Source organism: Rhinolophus ferrumequinum, chromosome 3 (assembly GCF_004115265.2).
Source record: "Rhinolophus ferrumequinum isolate MPI-CBG mRhiFer1 chromosome 3, mRhiFer1_v1.p, whole genome shotgun sequence".
NCBI lineage: Eukaryota > Metazoa > Chordata > Mammalia > Chiroptera > Rhinolophidae > Rhinolophus > Rhinolophus ferrumequinum.
Genome location: NC_046286.1, coordinates 79,816,751 through 79,833,431, shown reverse-complemented (window position 1 = coordinate 79,833,431; position 16,681 = coordinate 79,816,751). Strand labels below are relative to the sequence as shown.

Sequence of the window (16,681 nt, the reverse complement as noted above, 5' to 3'; positions counted from 1 at the left end):
TTATCTATGATGCCTCCCTGCCACTTATCTTTCTTAGTGCTTTTCAGGTGTTCTTTTCACCAAGAAAGCTGCCCAAATACTTCCTGTAGTGATGACTCCTCCCTCTCTAGCTGGGTTAGGTATCTCTTTCATGTGCTCCCAGACATCCTATGCTTAACTGTATCAAAGACATGTCATGTCAAAGTATGCACACACTTTTTGGAGACTGAAAGCCCTTTGAGTGCTGGAACTGAACCTATTGTGTAATGTTTGTTTGCTGTATGATAGATAAGCCCTCTACCAATGCTTGTTCATTTTGACAAACATTTATCAAGTGCCTACTACATACTAGATATATATTCTGTGCTAGTGATATGAAGATGAATAAGTATAGACCTTCATCATGAGAAATCTAGAAGGGGAGAAAGATATATTGTGGGGACAGAGCCGGGAGAGCAGTTTCCAGCCTCTCAGCCTCACGTGGAAAGGTGCTGGCTGGGTTATTAGATGACCATCAGCTGTAACTAGTTGGCCATCAGCTATATAACCGGTTAGCCATTAGCCAGTAATATAACTGCCATGGCTACATCGGCAGGTTGGTTGGTTGGCAGAGAGGTGGACGGCGGATTGCGGATCGTGTGGCTTGTGCTTTCTGTATCTCCAGTGAGAATATAGTGGTGTGACTCTCCTATCTATGACTCCGTTTGTGTTCCTTTTTGGCCTTACCATATCCTGCGTTCTTGTGTGGGGAGCGAGAGCTGAGACCCTGCATGACACATATGAACAGATAATTTTAGGTTGGCATGTGATAGAACACAGAATGCAGATTTTGCTGTACGAATACTAAGGAGCTGTGCTTAGCCTGTTTTGGGGATCCAAGGAAGTTTCTGGAGACATAATGTATGAGCGTATGCTATTATCCAAGTGAAAAAGAGAGGGAGGGAATTCTAGGTGGAGCGGAGAGCATGATCCAAAATGTGACCGAACAGGGTGTGCCGGAAAGAACAAGCAGTTTAGTGCTGCTAAGACATAACATAAGTGAAGACCGGTGGAAGGTGAGCCTACGGGCACGATCATATCTTGCAGGATCTTACCTGTCATTCCTAAGAATTGGACTTTATTCTACCAGTGATGCTCTTTTGTTGGAAGGTGTTCAGCAAGGGAGTGATGTGATAACATCTCCTTTTAAGTAGATGATTTTGTCTGCAGTGCGGATATGGAATTAAGGGCAAAAAGACAAGTTAGATGATTAAACTAGTTCTGTTAGGATCTGGACCAAAAATTATGTTAGTAGGAATAAAATTAGGGTATGGGGGTCAAAAAATATTTAGGAAATTGAACTAAATAACTAATTTGATATGGAACAGGTAAGCAGAATGAAGAGTCTAGAATATGCCAGGTTTCTGGCAAGAGTGGCTGGAATATGATGCTCTGACAGATCAGGTTGCCAGAGGAGAACCAGAAGCAGACTGGGTGGCCGTGGGGAGGTGCTCATTTCTGCTTTCGAAGTACATATGGGATATTCAACTGGAGCCATCCAAGAGGCTGTTAAATATATGGGTCTGACACTTAAGGGAGATAATTAGATTTAGAAATATTATTTTGAGAATCAGCAAGTAAAGGTGGTGGTTAAACCCACAAGAGTGAATGGTGTTACAAAGCTGACTACATAGATGGCAAAAAACAGTGGGATAAAGGTGGAAACTTTGGAGCTCCAATGTTTGGGCAAGAATAGGACAGAAGAATAGGAACCTGCAAATATGATTGAGAAATGAAAGAAAACTTAAAAAGAGAACTCTCATGGATAGCAAAGAAGTAGAAATTCTTGGAAGGAGAAAAATGTGAAGTGTATTTATGCAATATGTTTACCATTTTTGGCATGATTGAGTGCAATTTTGGTAGAACTTCCTGGGCTAATAATGACAGAGTGAAAGACAGATTGCAGTAGGTTGAAAAGTTGAAGGGAAGTAAGGATATTGCAAGAATGAGTGAATATTTCTTCTTCAAACCTCTTGTCTGTGACAGGAAAAAGAGAAATGAAACAGGAACTAGACAGACGTATGGTCACACAATGTTTTTGATTTTTGTTTTTCCAGTAGTTGAGAGAGACTTGATTATCTTTATAGACCTAAGGGAAAGAGCAATATAAAAAGAAAAGGATGAAAATACAGGAGGAATTAATACTCCTAATCAGTGCTTCAGGTGTTGGAAAAAAGAAGAAAAATGGTACCAAGAACAAAGGTAGAAAATGTCTAATAACTGAAAATTAGTTAAACAAATTATGTTGTAGAAGCGTATTTATTGCCATATAAATATTACCATATATTATGTGGCATATTGACACTAATTGTGTTATGTATCTGGCATATATATATGGTATTATATTGCCATGTTAATTTTTAAATTCAAAACTTACGATATAATATTTTTGTGTGTGATGTATTTTTAAGTTTAAAAACTTGGTTACAAAACAAGAAGCAATCTCTTGGTTCTTCCTCTTTCTTTTTTCTTCCTTCCCCTCTCAGTCTTGTCCTGCCTTCTGCATTCCCCAGTCTAGTTCCACTGAGGAGAGCAGAGCCCAGTCCATTCGTAGTACTTGGGAAGGTCAGCTCTGTCAAATAAACAACACCCTCTGTTATTGCTGGGCACTGGTCCTTTGGCTAAACCATGGGTACCAGACAAGTTTTGGAATTTAACATTCTAAATTTAGCAGTTTCTCTCATATAGGATGATCTTTTTGGCTGACCAAAAACTGATCGAAAGTTCTGAGCATGTGGGTAATACTTGCCAATTTTAAGCTTCACAGTGGAGTGATCTAGCTGGGCCTTTTGTTAGGGGAATCCCTGGGATAAGTATCTTGAGAGATTTCCTCTTGGGTTGGTCAAGTTTTTCAGGCTTAAAAATTCTTCTAATGCTCTTTCTGAATAAGGTTGCCTACTTTAGCAACTAAAAAGAAGGATATCCAGGTAAATTTGAGATTCAGATAGATTTGAAGTTCACGTAAAAAATGTAAGTATGTCCCAAATGTCACATGGGATAGGTACGTTTTTGTCCCATGTGATGTTTGGCACATACTTATACTACAAACTAGAACTGTAGTTCAGATAAATTAAAAATACTAGTTTTTAGTAAAAGAAAAAAGAGTATTATTTAATTTATCTGAACTTCAATTTAAACTGGGACTCCTGTCTCATATTTTATCTGGCAAGCCTATTCCTGAAGGATAAATGACAGCATTTAGAGAGCCAAGTGAGAGAAATGACCTTTCAGGGTGAGGTGGTGGTGGAAGGAAATGGTCTCAACATTTTAGTATGATTTGTTCATGTAATCCCTTTCAACGACGTCTCTTAAAACCTCCATCTAAACATCATCGGCTTTATCCTCTCTAGAAATAAATACTTCCTCTTTCACTGGACCAGGTGGGAGACTCAGTATCGTAGGCATCCTAACAACTTCCCACCAGTTTTCTTTAGTCACCACAACTTCACCAGCTCCTGAGGTACCTAGCCTTCCCAGGGGTGGAATCTTTGGAGTATTTTCATTAGTGTACTTTTCATTAGTATAACTATGCAGCATAGATAGGGTTGGTTCTCGGCTTTTCCCGCTGCCAGTTTAGGACTTGGCTTTCTTGGTTCTGCTAGCTCAGTCACCACTTTTGTGTCATCTCAGCTTCTAAAATTGCACCATGGTCTATCCTCCTGGTATCCTATTCTTGTGGGTTTTTAGCCTTAAAACAAGGTCAATGTTACTTCTAGCAGGATTTCAAGGGAACAAAAAGAAACCCATATTTATGTGTGTTCTACCTTTTATCTGAAAGTTATGTGTATCTCATCTGAACACACTTGCCCTAAGCACTTGCTATCCAACTTCAAAAGCAGAAGCAGGGAGACCAGTTAGGGGCTTTTTGTTTCAATCAGGCAAGAAGGTGGCTTGGAAGATGCAATACAGATGGAGTTAAATGAATGTGGATCTTTTTTTTGCGGGGGGATTTTCCCTCTGCCTGGTGAGATGATTCATATCCTTATATTTTTACATTCAGAAAGTTATGTAGTATAGTGCAGGATAGTATAACTATGTAGTAAGTATAGTGTAGGATAGTATAACTGTAGTATACTGTAGTATAGTATAACTGTAGTATAGTATAACTATGTAGTGTAGTATAAGAACGTAGTATAGTGTAGGATAGTATGACTATGCAGAATAGTGTAACTATGTAATATAGTGAGAATTGTTTTATTCCTGGCTCAGATATAAAATAGGTGACTTTTCCAGATCACAGGGGTTGTCTTTATATCAATTCTAAGGTTCACTACAACTTTAAAATTTTTTCATGGTGTAAAATAGGCAATAAAATAGAGATTAAATTAGTGTCTAAATTAAACCTTTTTAAAAATTTGAAAACTTGATTAATAAAAGCATTGCTAACTTGAGAACAATGAGGATATCATTGTTCTCAGCTATAGACCAAAGAATTGATTATTTCTTTATGTGGCTTGATCTGTTTGACAGTGAATTACAGAAAATACTGGAGTCTGAAGCCCTTCATTTTTATTGCTAGTTGCTATAGATAGTCAGCAATTAACAGTATTAATCAATTGAGGAAATAACATTATTTTACCAAACAAAGGAGCATAGACAGTTTGTCCGAGGTCAGGAGAATGTTTCCATGGACTTAAGTCCTTTCCTAGGACTTACTGGTTTGCATTTACTTTCCTAGATTTGTACTCTGTTGAAGTGTAAAACAATGGGCTTACACACCTGTGGTGACTCCGTTGAAACCGCTTCCACTAGGTTTGACATGTTCTCCCTCAGTGGCACTTTTGGAACCCAGTATGTGTTTCCTGAGGTGCTGCTGAGTGAAATTCAGCTTGCACCTGGAGAATTTCAGGTAAGAATCTTTGCTTAATGTTGCCAGCTCCTTTATGGAACAGGAAGCACTTTTTGAGTACAAAACCTACCCAAGGGCTTACAAATATGTAAAATCAAAATCTCCATTTGAAAAGGGTAAAATTATCCTTAGGGGTCCTGAAGGACGCTGAGCAGGCTGCATGTCTTGTCTGGAAAGCCTTAGTATAGAATAATAATTAGTATATCCTTGAGATAAAAGACATGTGCTATCCTGGGGACTATAAAAGGACCAGGCTGGGCTGTTTAAGCTCTGTCGAGTAGGAAGAAGACTCACGAAGAGTTTCAGGACCAGTCCCACCAGAGAAAGAAGCCCCTTCACATCACTGGGCAGTGATAGCCTAGAGAAGCTAAAAGGAATTCCTATCATGGTATGGGTGACCACAGGAGAAAAGGAAGGAAGAAAAAGCTGAGGAGAGAGAATCTGAGTGGCTGGTGTTGGCAGGAAAGCAAAACCTTTTTTTTTCAGAGGCCAGAAATAATTTCTTACTGAACCAGAACTCTGCCCAGTCATATTCTCCTACTGACTTTTCTCAGGTTCCACTCTCCCTCCCCTTTCCTTGTGGAAACAGCTACTGTGGGGAGTTAGGGACAGTGGGCAGGGTGGGATACTGTAGTGAGTGATTGACAGGGACGATGGAGGCTCAGCTCAAACTCCCCTTAGTCAATCCTTTGTGATCATCTGGAGGAGTCTTTCTCTTGTCTGAGTGGACTGGATTTCTCTCTTATATACTCCCCAATCCATTATTTTATGTTTATTAACTTCTGGGATGCTTCCTCAAATAATTATAAGATGTTGATTATAAACATTTCAATAATAAATGAACTACTGCCAGTGCGATAGCTCTGATTTTTCTTGTACTTTGTACCATTTCAAATATTTCTGGTAGAACAGAATCTGGCCATTATCCAGTTGTACTGACTTTTAAAAGTGTGTTGTAGGTTATATAACTTAAAGTTATATCCAGTCAACTTCTTTGTGTTTTAATTAGGTGTCAAGTGACGGATGCTTGTTTAGCTTGAAGCCATTATCTGGACCTGTCTTGACAGTAACTCTGTTTGGGAGGTTGTATGAGAAGGACCAGGCATCAAATATTTCATCAGACCTCATGGCGCAAACACTAAGAGTAATGCTCATAGTTATAACAACCATTGTATACTTATTAAATTACTAGAATCTTTACATTTGCTCTCTCTTATTTTGAATAATTTAAAAAATGATGGATAAGAAAAGAAAGATGGGTCTGGGCTCTTACTATTAGTGGTTGTGGCCTCTTGTATACGTGAATTACTAATATGTATTTTTCTTTATTTAGGCACACCCATACATACCAGACAATGTAAGCCAGATAAATAGTGACAACATTTTGAAAGGTAAAAATCAATAAAATGAAGATAACACTTGTACCCATCTTTTAGATTTTTTTGGGAGAATCAAGTAAGTTAATACATTTAAAGTTCCTGGCTCATGGAAATCACTGTATATGCGTTAGCTATTGCAATGATATATAACTGCTAGAGTAAAACCATTTGTGATGTATTTATTGCTAAAATTATATCACCTCTGATTGTTTCACGTAAGAATATTTTCCAATGGTTCAGCCACCCTACATATTTCAATTAGAAAAATCAATGACTTCAACATCAGCTAACTGGCTTTGGTTTGATATCTAGCATTGATATATCCCCAAAGCAGCTGAGTTTACATCTAGAAATCTATTAGAGGGCTTTCATGTTTTTTGTGTTTTTCAATGGTGATTTACTGCCTATTTAGTGTTTTGCTTAAATTGTCAGCCTGTAACCATATTAATAGGGTGGCGATACAACAGACATTTACCAAATCTGGCCTGTTATCTGTTTTTGTACGGCCTGCGAACTATGTAAGACTTTTATGTCTCAAAATGGCTGAAAAATAAATTCAAAAGAAGAATATTTTGTGACACATGATAATCATGTGAAATTAAAATTCAGTTTCCATACTTAAACTTTTATTGAACACAGCCATGTTTGTTTAGGTATTACATATTATTGATGGCTGTTTTCATGCTATAATAGTAGAGTTGAGTAGTTATGACATAGACCACAAGGCCAAAAAAGCTAAAGATTTATTACCTGCTGCTTTCCAGAAAAAGTTTGCTGGCTCCTGCTCTAAAATATTAAATATTTCTAGTATTGAAAAGCTTTAATGCAAGTCACTGGGAAATTGCCCTTGAGTGTCTTTCTTGTTAATTCTTCCACACAAGGAGAAATAAAATATTTTTATTTGTTTTGCATTATATTACCATCACAAAAAAATACCTTGATTAACATACAAACAAATATGCTAAAAAAACTAATACCCCAAACAAATGAATCTAATTTTTATAAGTAAGATGGTATCTATTCACTGTAAGACACCACATCATACGAAGTCTGGCAATTAAGTTCACAAACTTGTTACAATGATGTTGCTAAATTTTTGGAAATAAAATGGATTATTCATCATGAATTTGTACCAACTGGACAAACAGTTAACCAAGTTTACTATTTGGTAGTGCTGAAAAGTCTGCATGAAAAAGTTAGACGACCTAAACACTTCTCCAACAATTCATGGCTCTTGCATCACGACAATGCACCAGCTCACATGGCGCTGTCTGTGAGGCAGTTTTTAGCCAGTAAACAAATAACTGTATTAGAACACACTCCCTACTCACTTGATCTGGTCCCCAATGACTTCTTTCTTTACCCGAATATAAAGGAAATATTGAAAGGAAGACATTTTGATGATATTCAGGACATCAAGGGTAATACGACGACAGCTCTGATGGCCATTCCAGAAAAAGAGTTCCAAAATTGCTTTGAAAGGTGGACTAGGTGCTGGTGTCACTGAATAGCTTCCCAAGGGGAGTACTTCAAAGATGACTGTAGAGATATTCAGTAATGAGGTATGGAGCACTTTTTCTCGGATGAGTTTGCGAACTTAATTGTCTGACCTCGTAAAGACTTGTTGCATTTAGTATGTTCTAAAATTCCTAAGAGAAATCATGCTATTTTTATTTTCAAGTTTTTCCTGGAGATCAACTAAGAACTGCTCATCTGAATATACTACCTGATATTTTTCCCTGTGACAAACTTACTAGCTTGTCTTAGAATAACTTTTCTTAAAATTAAATATTACAGCAGTGAATTTACTTTTTTAAAAGTGTTATTTACTACATCCATACCCAGCTCTGATTACTTTTTTACTCCAGGTTTCTTTAATGCATGTATGCATATTTTGTGATACTTTTGATGTGCTTTTTAATTTTAATTTCTTCTTAAAACATTAGTGATGCTCATTTAATACAAATAACACAATTCCAAGAAAGACCAATGCTTAAACACAATATTTTTATCTATCTTTTTATATCTTGATGAATTTGAATGGTCCAGACAATTTTTGACATTTCCTCATTTAAAGATTATAATTCATCAACTTCATGACAATGTAACACACACACACAGGCACACCCTGGTGACCATAACCACAGGCCAAAGCATGTATAGGACCACACACTTGGACACAGATGCAGATTAAAATGTGAGTCAGCTGTATTTGTACTTCTAGAAAAGTGCTTATGATGACAGAAAGGTTTGTTTGGGTATGGTGCTACCAGACAGAAAACAAACTATGCATCTCTTCAAAAGCCAACTTTCAAAACGGCCATCCGACGGGGAAATGTGCCTGCTCCTGCAGGACTGAGTTTTCCTACTCAACAATCCCGGTCTCCATCAGCGTCCAGGCATCTTGGGAGCACTGGACTGCTGTATTGTTCTTTCTACTCATAGCTCAGTACTTGTTTCCTGTCAATAGCTAGGGATGAAGACTTTGTGAGCTTTCCTTGTCATGGACTGTGGTTGCAGTTCAGACTTAGAGAACTTGAGTTTACTAGAATCAAACATGTTTTGAGCATGGAGGTCGGAGAACGGAAGATCTCCATGATCCGGCTCCTACCCCACGGGGACCTCACTCAAGTCGGGATCAATGGGACCCCATGTCTGGCTACTTGCTGACAGCAGCTGAGCTGGACTGATGAGATGCTGCATGCAGTTCTGAGACAGGATCCTGGGTGAACAGAGACCAGATACCAGGCCTAGGATAAAAGGGCCAGCTGAGCAGCTGGCTATAGCTCAGGAATGTGAAAGCTATGGTCATGATGACGCAGTTCACACATTCTCACTGACATAGGAAAGGGTTTTGTTCCATAAGGTGGGACCTTATGGGGAACATATGGACCATGACTCTCCTCATCCAACTTTTTGTCTTTTTATTTATTCCTTACTAAATGCATCTTTGTGATGCTGGAGAGCTCCATTAGGTTCTGTAGCAAAAGCTTAGGAAGCCAGCAGAGGTGGAGGAGAGAGATAAATGTAGGTTTCAAGTGGGGACAGTTTCTCCATCTCAATTGACTTAATTTTTTTTTCCATAAAAAATTCTAAACTTCCCAAAATGTTGCTATGGTCTTTTCCTCCTTCCTTTGCTAAAAGTGTTTACTTTCACGTTGGTGGAGAAACAGACAGGGGAAAGAGTTCCTTAGATCGATCTCTATATATATATCTGTATAAAAATTGAAAGAATTAAAAACACAAACAAAAAAAATAGAACTTCCAGTTTCCAAGCGTAGTCAGTCCTCTGAGAGGGTTCAAAGTGTCTGTGTTCTTGCTCATTCTAGTAGGATGCTCCCACTTGCCTTGAAGCCCTGGTCTCACAAAATATTCAAATTGCAAAAAAGGAAAGAAAAAAAAAAGATTAAGTTGCAAAATGCAAAAAAAATGCCCCAGCTGATACCATGGCCCCTTCACCTTTGATTCCTGGAGCCAGGGAATGCTCCACCCCTCACACCCTCAAAGGGTGGTTTCTATTTTCTGGCCCTTGACACTAGCTCAGAACACTGCTCAGTGCATTCAGCCATCCTTGTGTAGTAGCACCAACAACCACTGATTTTTTTTTTAAAGATATTTCAACTCTATTTTATTATTGCTAAAGAATAATAATAATAATAATAATAATAATAATAATAAAGCATTTTTTTCAGGTATAAACTATTGAAAGATAAAATTGCATATTAAAAATTTTAAGAGTATATTTGAACAAAAATTGATTTGAACAGAGCAATGCCAAACCAGAACTGGTTAGAAGAGCACCACCTACAGAAATTCGGGGCCCGACTTTTATAGAGAAGATGCTAAAGCAAAGCAGGAAATAATTTGATTGGTGCCAACTTAAGTGGTTGCCTTATTTGGAAATCCTAGTTGGCTCTATGTGATTGGTGATCCTTAGGTTTTTGTTTCCTAACCATGAGGTTTAGGTTTTGGTTTGTTCACCTAAGCTGCTAAGGTGTTAAACTACCTCACTCAAATGGCTTTCTTGTTTAATTAACTTGATACTACTGAAAGCCAGGCACTTTCTCATGCAAGACAACCCTATTAATCAAGCATTATTACCTTCATTTTAAAAGTATAACATTGAGGCTTCAAGAGGCTAAGTAATACTTCAAAGTCAACAAAAAATAAGTGGTTAAGCTGGGATAAAACTTAAAGCTCCTTTTTCCTCAAATGTGTATACTCTTATTGTACTATACTTTCTCTTTAGAATGAGTGTTAGTTAGGATACGCTAGGTTATGTTGCAGTAACAAATAATACTAACAACCTCATAGCTTAAGAAAACAAAACCTTATTTCTTACTCATTCAGAGTCTATTCCAGGGCAGCTAGCCTCTTCATCAGACATAGTAGAGAACCCCAGGCTTTTTTTTGTCTTGTGTCATCTCCTCATCAATTTTGCTCCCAGAATTTCTGGAGCATGAGAAAAGAATATGGACAAATTATATACTGCCTCTTAAATGCCTTCATCCAGTGATACATGTCATTTCCATTCGTATTTTATTGGCCAAAGAAAGTGATATCGTCATGACAAATATAAATGGGTAGGAAGTGTAATTTCCCTGTATATCCAGAAAAGGGAAGAGATTCATAAATACTGGTTAGAACTATAATGCCTACCTCTAAAGGTAAGTTCCTCAAAGACATGTATCTTACATTCTTCATCAACTTTAGCATATAGATATCAGTCAATAAATGATGAAATGTCTGCCATGAGTCACCTGGGTTGCTATTTATAATTCTTTTATTCTCGAACCTATAGTTAAATTAGACTCCTTGCCTCCTGCCCCATTACTTTGTTGTCAGCCCCATATACCGACTTGCCAATTGCAAGCCAATACCACCAATTCCTGAAAACTTTCCCTGCCCTTTCCATTGATCTGAAGGCAACTTTACCTGTATCTTCTTGCCCAGAGTATGTAAAAGCATCAGTGATGTTTTGTGTGTGGTGTTTTTTTTTAGTTTATAAAACATTTTATAATACTTTTTTTTTTCAAATTTCACAAAGTAGATACATTTTTCTCCATGTTACTTTAGAGCAAAGTGTCACGTTCAACTCTCCTAACTCATGTGTATCAAATTCTCAAACCAGAGTCTTTAAATTTAAGTCCAGTGCTTTCTCTAGCATTCCAGGTTACTAGGGTTTTCTTACATGGCCATGTTAGACTGTTGCTTCCTGAAGGACTCAGTGTTCATCCTGTTTGATTAAAGTTCTGGAAACTGGTTTTTTGCTCCATGATTATTAAAGTTAGATTTTAATTGTGTTTTACCTTTACAAGAGTGATTTGCCACATCCCTCATAGTCAATCTTGTAATTTTAATAGCCACACACTTTGATAGAACTCAGGGTGAGTGCTAAGGTGAAAGTACATGATTAGTATTAAAACATATATAGCATCCCAGAACAAAGATTGAAGTTAGCTGATCATATCTGGTGATGTGGCATGAAGAATAAAAGTTTTCCTTGAGATACTGGTAGAAGACTGTCACTATCAAGAGTGGGGTAATTTCAGACTTTGGAGATAAACTTAGAAGGATCAATGAAAATGTGTTAACAGAAGAATAAGCTCTTAATCTTTCTATTTTTTAAATCAGTTCTATGTGGTGGTCCAATCACTGAAATACAGCAAGAGCTCTTATCAGTGTTAATAGTTATTTAGCCATCAAAACCTTCTAGAAACTTTGAACTTCTGCCAAAGCCAATATAGCCCACCTGTTGGTATGGTGGTAGATTATCTGATAAATAGTTAATGTTTGGGCAATGTGCTTTGTAGACATGTTAATTGGATAAACTTTGAATGAGTTATGAAAATATGAGTATCACAAAGCTGGTTTAACAGATTATGATGTTGATTTAACTGAAATTGATTGTGAACCAGATGAACTTTTTCTTCTTCTCTATGATAAAATTTCATATAGCACTATCAAAAACAATTAACTGAGGGTATATTTGCAATTGCAATATGAGTAAAAATTAATTGAAAAGCCTGCCATTGTGTATATTCAGTTCTAGCTGTAGCGATGGATTATAAAAGCATTGTAGCAAGAAAATTAAATCTGATTGCCTGGAAAATTTCCCTAAGTACATATGTAATTTAATTTTAACCGAAATAAATATGTGAAAGCTATCTTCAGAGATTGTTGATAAAAATATACTATAATAATTTTAGTGACTAAGATAATTAAAAGCACTATTTTAAAAATGTTTTAAAATTACTATTAATATGTTATTATCTCATCTGCTTAGCTTATAATTAAGAAAATTTCCCTGCCCACCTACCTATAAATAGGGTGGTTCAAGTACCATTCTCAATGGATGTATAACTACATGTGCACTGACTCACAATTTAAAATGCATTTCTTCCTTTTATGGTTTAAAAACATTTTGAAAGCCACTCCTTTAAATTATTTTCTAACTATAGGATGTTACTGAGTTTAAGTACATTCTAAGTTTTAGAAATATTCCTTTGGCAGTACAAGTCATCTGCTTCGAAAGTGAATTGTTGTTTTTTTTTTTTTTTTTAGTGTTAATTATTAGGTTGGTGCAAAAGTAAGTGTGGTTTAAAAGGTTAAAAATAATTGCAAAAACCGCAATTACTTTTGCACCAATCTAATATTTATTTTGTACAGATGTCTAATACGGGAGTATTTTTCTTTCAAATCAATCAACAATTAAGGCAGTTTTAATGGACATGTGCTTTTATATATATGCTGTTAACACCCATGACTGGTTATTAGTGGCCCATGCTTGAGATTATTTTTAAAGTTATGGTAATATTTACCTTCGCTATTTAGCTTGCTCACTGCTAGCTTCCTGATAGTGGTTTAGAATAAAAGCACTTCCCAGTTATATTTGTCAATAATATACTGTTAGCTTGTTTCAGAAAGATTCATTATCAGCTTATCTTTTTCACATTTTAATGTTTGCGTCATCCTGTCTGTGTGAACTGTGGCCTATCTTAGAGAAGCAGTGGTTCTAGCCAGCAGTAGCTGTGTGGTCTCCTCCCAAAGGTGGTGTTTCCGCTTTCAGCTCATCCACTCTGTTCACTCTTACCTGAGAAGGTAGGTCTGAATGCACAGAACAGCCACAACAACTTGTAGAGACTAGCCCACAGGTGGAGGTAATCATTTACAGGGAGATTGCTCGAGAGAATAAGATTTACCAATGGTTTGAGACTTATTCATAGATAAATTTTAAGACATTTAATGCAAAGATTAACAAGGTTTCTGTAATTTAGTTACTTAACACCTGCTTTGGTAACAGAAGCTAAAACAGTTATGTATTTTTAAATAGTTTGCTTTACATGTGCTGTTTAAAATGTTTCACTTGTATGACAAATTCACCTATGGAAAGCTCAGGAATTTGAAAAGTTGAAGCATGAATTTTTTTTAATCTCCTTTTCTTGTACATAAAGAAGGAAATTTTATCTTGTGTACTTACCTAGTGCTAGCATAATAAAAGGAGACTTCATAGAGATTTTTACAGGTTTTGAAATTAAAATGTATATCATTGTTACTATATGCTAAACTATAGAACTAAAATCTTATTTGCACAAATGTAATATGATGGGAAAAAAATCCTGGTACATTTCAGGATGACTTCCCGTGTGTGTGTGTGTGTGTGTGTGTGTGTGTGTGTGATAAATTATTTTACTTTTTGCTTTTGTTGCTATTACAAAAACAATTGCACTGAACTTTTGCTCATCAAACAACATGAGCATTTTAACTTTAAAAAACGCTAGAGAAACTTTCCAAAATTAAATTATTAGCTATGCATCATGTGATCCAGTCAAGAAGTTTAATTTGTCAGATCCTCCACCAACCCTGATAACAACTGGAGGTTAGTGAGAATTGAGAATTCAAGTTACAGGTTAATATTAAGTGTTTTCTTGAAATTTATTTTTTTCATTTCAAAACATATTATCATAATCCTTTTTGATTTAAACTAAATCTTAATTTAGATATTACTATTGCTGCTTTTATTCATCTCTTGCTATTTAAAATTTTTTTGTTTTGATTTAATTTTTACATTGTTAGAATATTTTCTAGAGTTTCTCAGAAGGTGATCACAAATGTGTATTTGTTGTCTTTCTTTTACTTTCATATGATTATTATTTTGGCTGAATATAGGATGTTGAACTGCCATCCAATTTCCTTAATTGTTTCTAAGCTCATACCAATGCCCTCTGGCTTCCAAAATTACAGATGAGAAGTTCTATGCTAGCCTGATCTTTCCTTTTTTATTTATTTTTTCAACTTTATTGAGATATAATTGATATGCAAAGAACTGCACATATTTAATGTGTACAATTTGATGAGTTTGGATATACATAATCACCACCACCAAAATCAAGGAATTTCTATCCGGATACCAGTACGATTTTCAGAACCAGGCTAAATGTATGTGCCTAAATTTTTATTGGTCCCAAAGACCACAGAAGAGAGCTAATGACTTCCTCAGTTCATTTGTTCATTCATTCAAACCTTTATTCATTTTTTAGTGTTCTAAATATTTTCCAGGCCTTAGGGCTATAGCAGTGAATAGAACACAGTCCATTTCCTTATAACACATTACCTGTATTTGTTTCATTTTATCTTATTGTTTTTCCTCCTTTATTCCCTTTCCCCACTATGCTTTCTTTCTGTCTGTAGTGGCCTTCTAGAGTATATCTTTTTATATTAATTTAAGTATGTGTGTGTTCTTGAAAAAGCTTTGTGATAGTTCTTATACACTCCCTTAACATGCCCTAAACGTTCCCCTTGGATGTTTACTTATTTGATTAACACTATACACAAGATGATATTTTACAAATCTTAACTTATTCTTGACTCATAAAGACCAGGAAATAGATTTTCTTTTTTCCCACCTAAGAAAACTGCAGCCTCACGAAGTTAGGCAGCACATTCAAGCCCTCAGAACGAGTGAATGGCCAAGTCCAGACACGGACAGAGGCAGCTGGGCTCTGAAAGCCATGCTCTTCAGCACGCAGCTGAAACCTCACAAATTCAAAACCATACTCCTAACTTTCTCCTGCTTCTTGTCCTTCTCCAACCACCATCTTTCCCACCTCAGCAAATGGGACCTCCACCCTTCCACCTACTCACACCAAAAGCCCTGCTATTTCCCTTGACAACTTTCTCCCAATCCACTTTCAGTCTGTCTGCAAACCCTGCCTGCTGTATCTCAGAACATACGTATGCCAACTTGACCACCACTCTTCCATGTCACAGTCCTTGCCCTAGCCCAAACCATTGTCTTCTCCCACCAGGTCATTGTGGCAACTTCCTAATCTCCCCACTTTCTCCTTGCCCTCTGCCTCTCTTCTCACACAGCAGCCAGAATGAATCTATTAAAATCGGTCAGATCACGTGGCTGGGTCCAAAACACTTCAGGACCTTCCTTTCTCACTCAAAGACAAAGCTAACATTCTTAGCCGTGACCTGTACGGCCTTATTCAGTGTAGCCATGTGCAGCTTCTCTGGCATCCCGTCTGTTTTTCTCCATTTTGCTCACTCTGCTCCAACCATCTTGACCTCTGCTATTTTGCAGACACACTAGACAGGCCCCCACCTCAGAACCTTTGTACTTGCTGTGCGCTCTACCAGGGTTGCTCTTCCCGCAGATACCCACGTGGTTAGTGCCTCACTTCCTTCAGGTAAAATTCAAGGCTTCTGTGGCTACCTTATCCTTAATGTCAGTCCTCTCCCCAAACACTTCATATATCTCTTCCCTACTTTATTTTTTTCCCCTTAGCAACCATTGCAATCTAACGTTTTATTTATTTATCATCTGTATTGTCTGTGCTCCCCTCACTGGAATGTAAGTTCCCCCTGGGCAGCAATTTTGTTGTGTCTCCACCACTCTCTCCTCAGCACCCAGAGCCTCACAGAGGGAAGGCATTCTAGCAATAGTTATTGAAAAACACTGAGTGCATTTCTATTTCTTTGTATTTTAGCTTAGTGCATGTGATATTCCTCCACTTAATTCACACGATCAGTGATTCAGTTATTACTTGTGATTATTCTCTCTTATAATTTCTTTATGCATTTTTAAAATACCTGATATTTCTTTAGGCTTCTTTTCCTGTGGTCCAATTTGATCTTGGATGTTTTTACTAAATATTGTTGAGAGTTCTTATTTTTCTGCCACCTTTTCTAATTGAGTTGACTCCTCTCTGTGCTGCTACTACATTTTCTTAAATGGCTTGTGAACTTTTCTTGATGGCTCATATCAGGGGTGTAGAATTTTTTTGGCATCCTTGAAGATCAGACTGTCAGAGTCTCTTGCGTGGAAACTTTTCTTTCACAGGCAGGTCTGTTCACAATGCTTGTGTGGGGACAGAGCCAGGAGTGCAGTTTCCAGGCTCTTGCCCTCACGTGGAAAGGTGCTCACTAG

The 16,681-nt window shown here is 37.0% G+C and overlaps 1 protein-coding gene across 7 annotated transcripts in view; it reads left to right on the top strand.

Annotated features, from left to right (window-relative positions):
- LOC117019053 (pantetheinase-like) overlaps positions 1-16,681 on the top strand; it is an 84,198-nt gene that overhangs the window by 14,565 nt on the left and 52,952 nt on the right. For 5 of the 7 annotated variants that reach the window (XM_033100415.1, XM_033100405.1, XM_033100425.1 and 2 more), the window contains exons 6-8: positions 4,697-4,867; positions 5,877-6,011; positions 6,201-6,258. In XM_033100415.1, coding sequence (XP_032956306.1) covers positions 4,697-4,867; positions 5,877-6,011; positions 6,201-6,258 — 364 coding nt within the window. Of the gene's footprint in view, positions 1-4,696; positions 4,868-5,876; positions 6,012-6,200; positions 6,323-13,248; positions 13,345-16,681 lie in introns of those variants that run through there. The other 2 variants (XM_033100441.1, XR_004422424.1) reach the window with 2 other exon arrangements.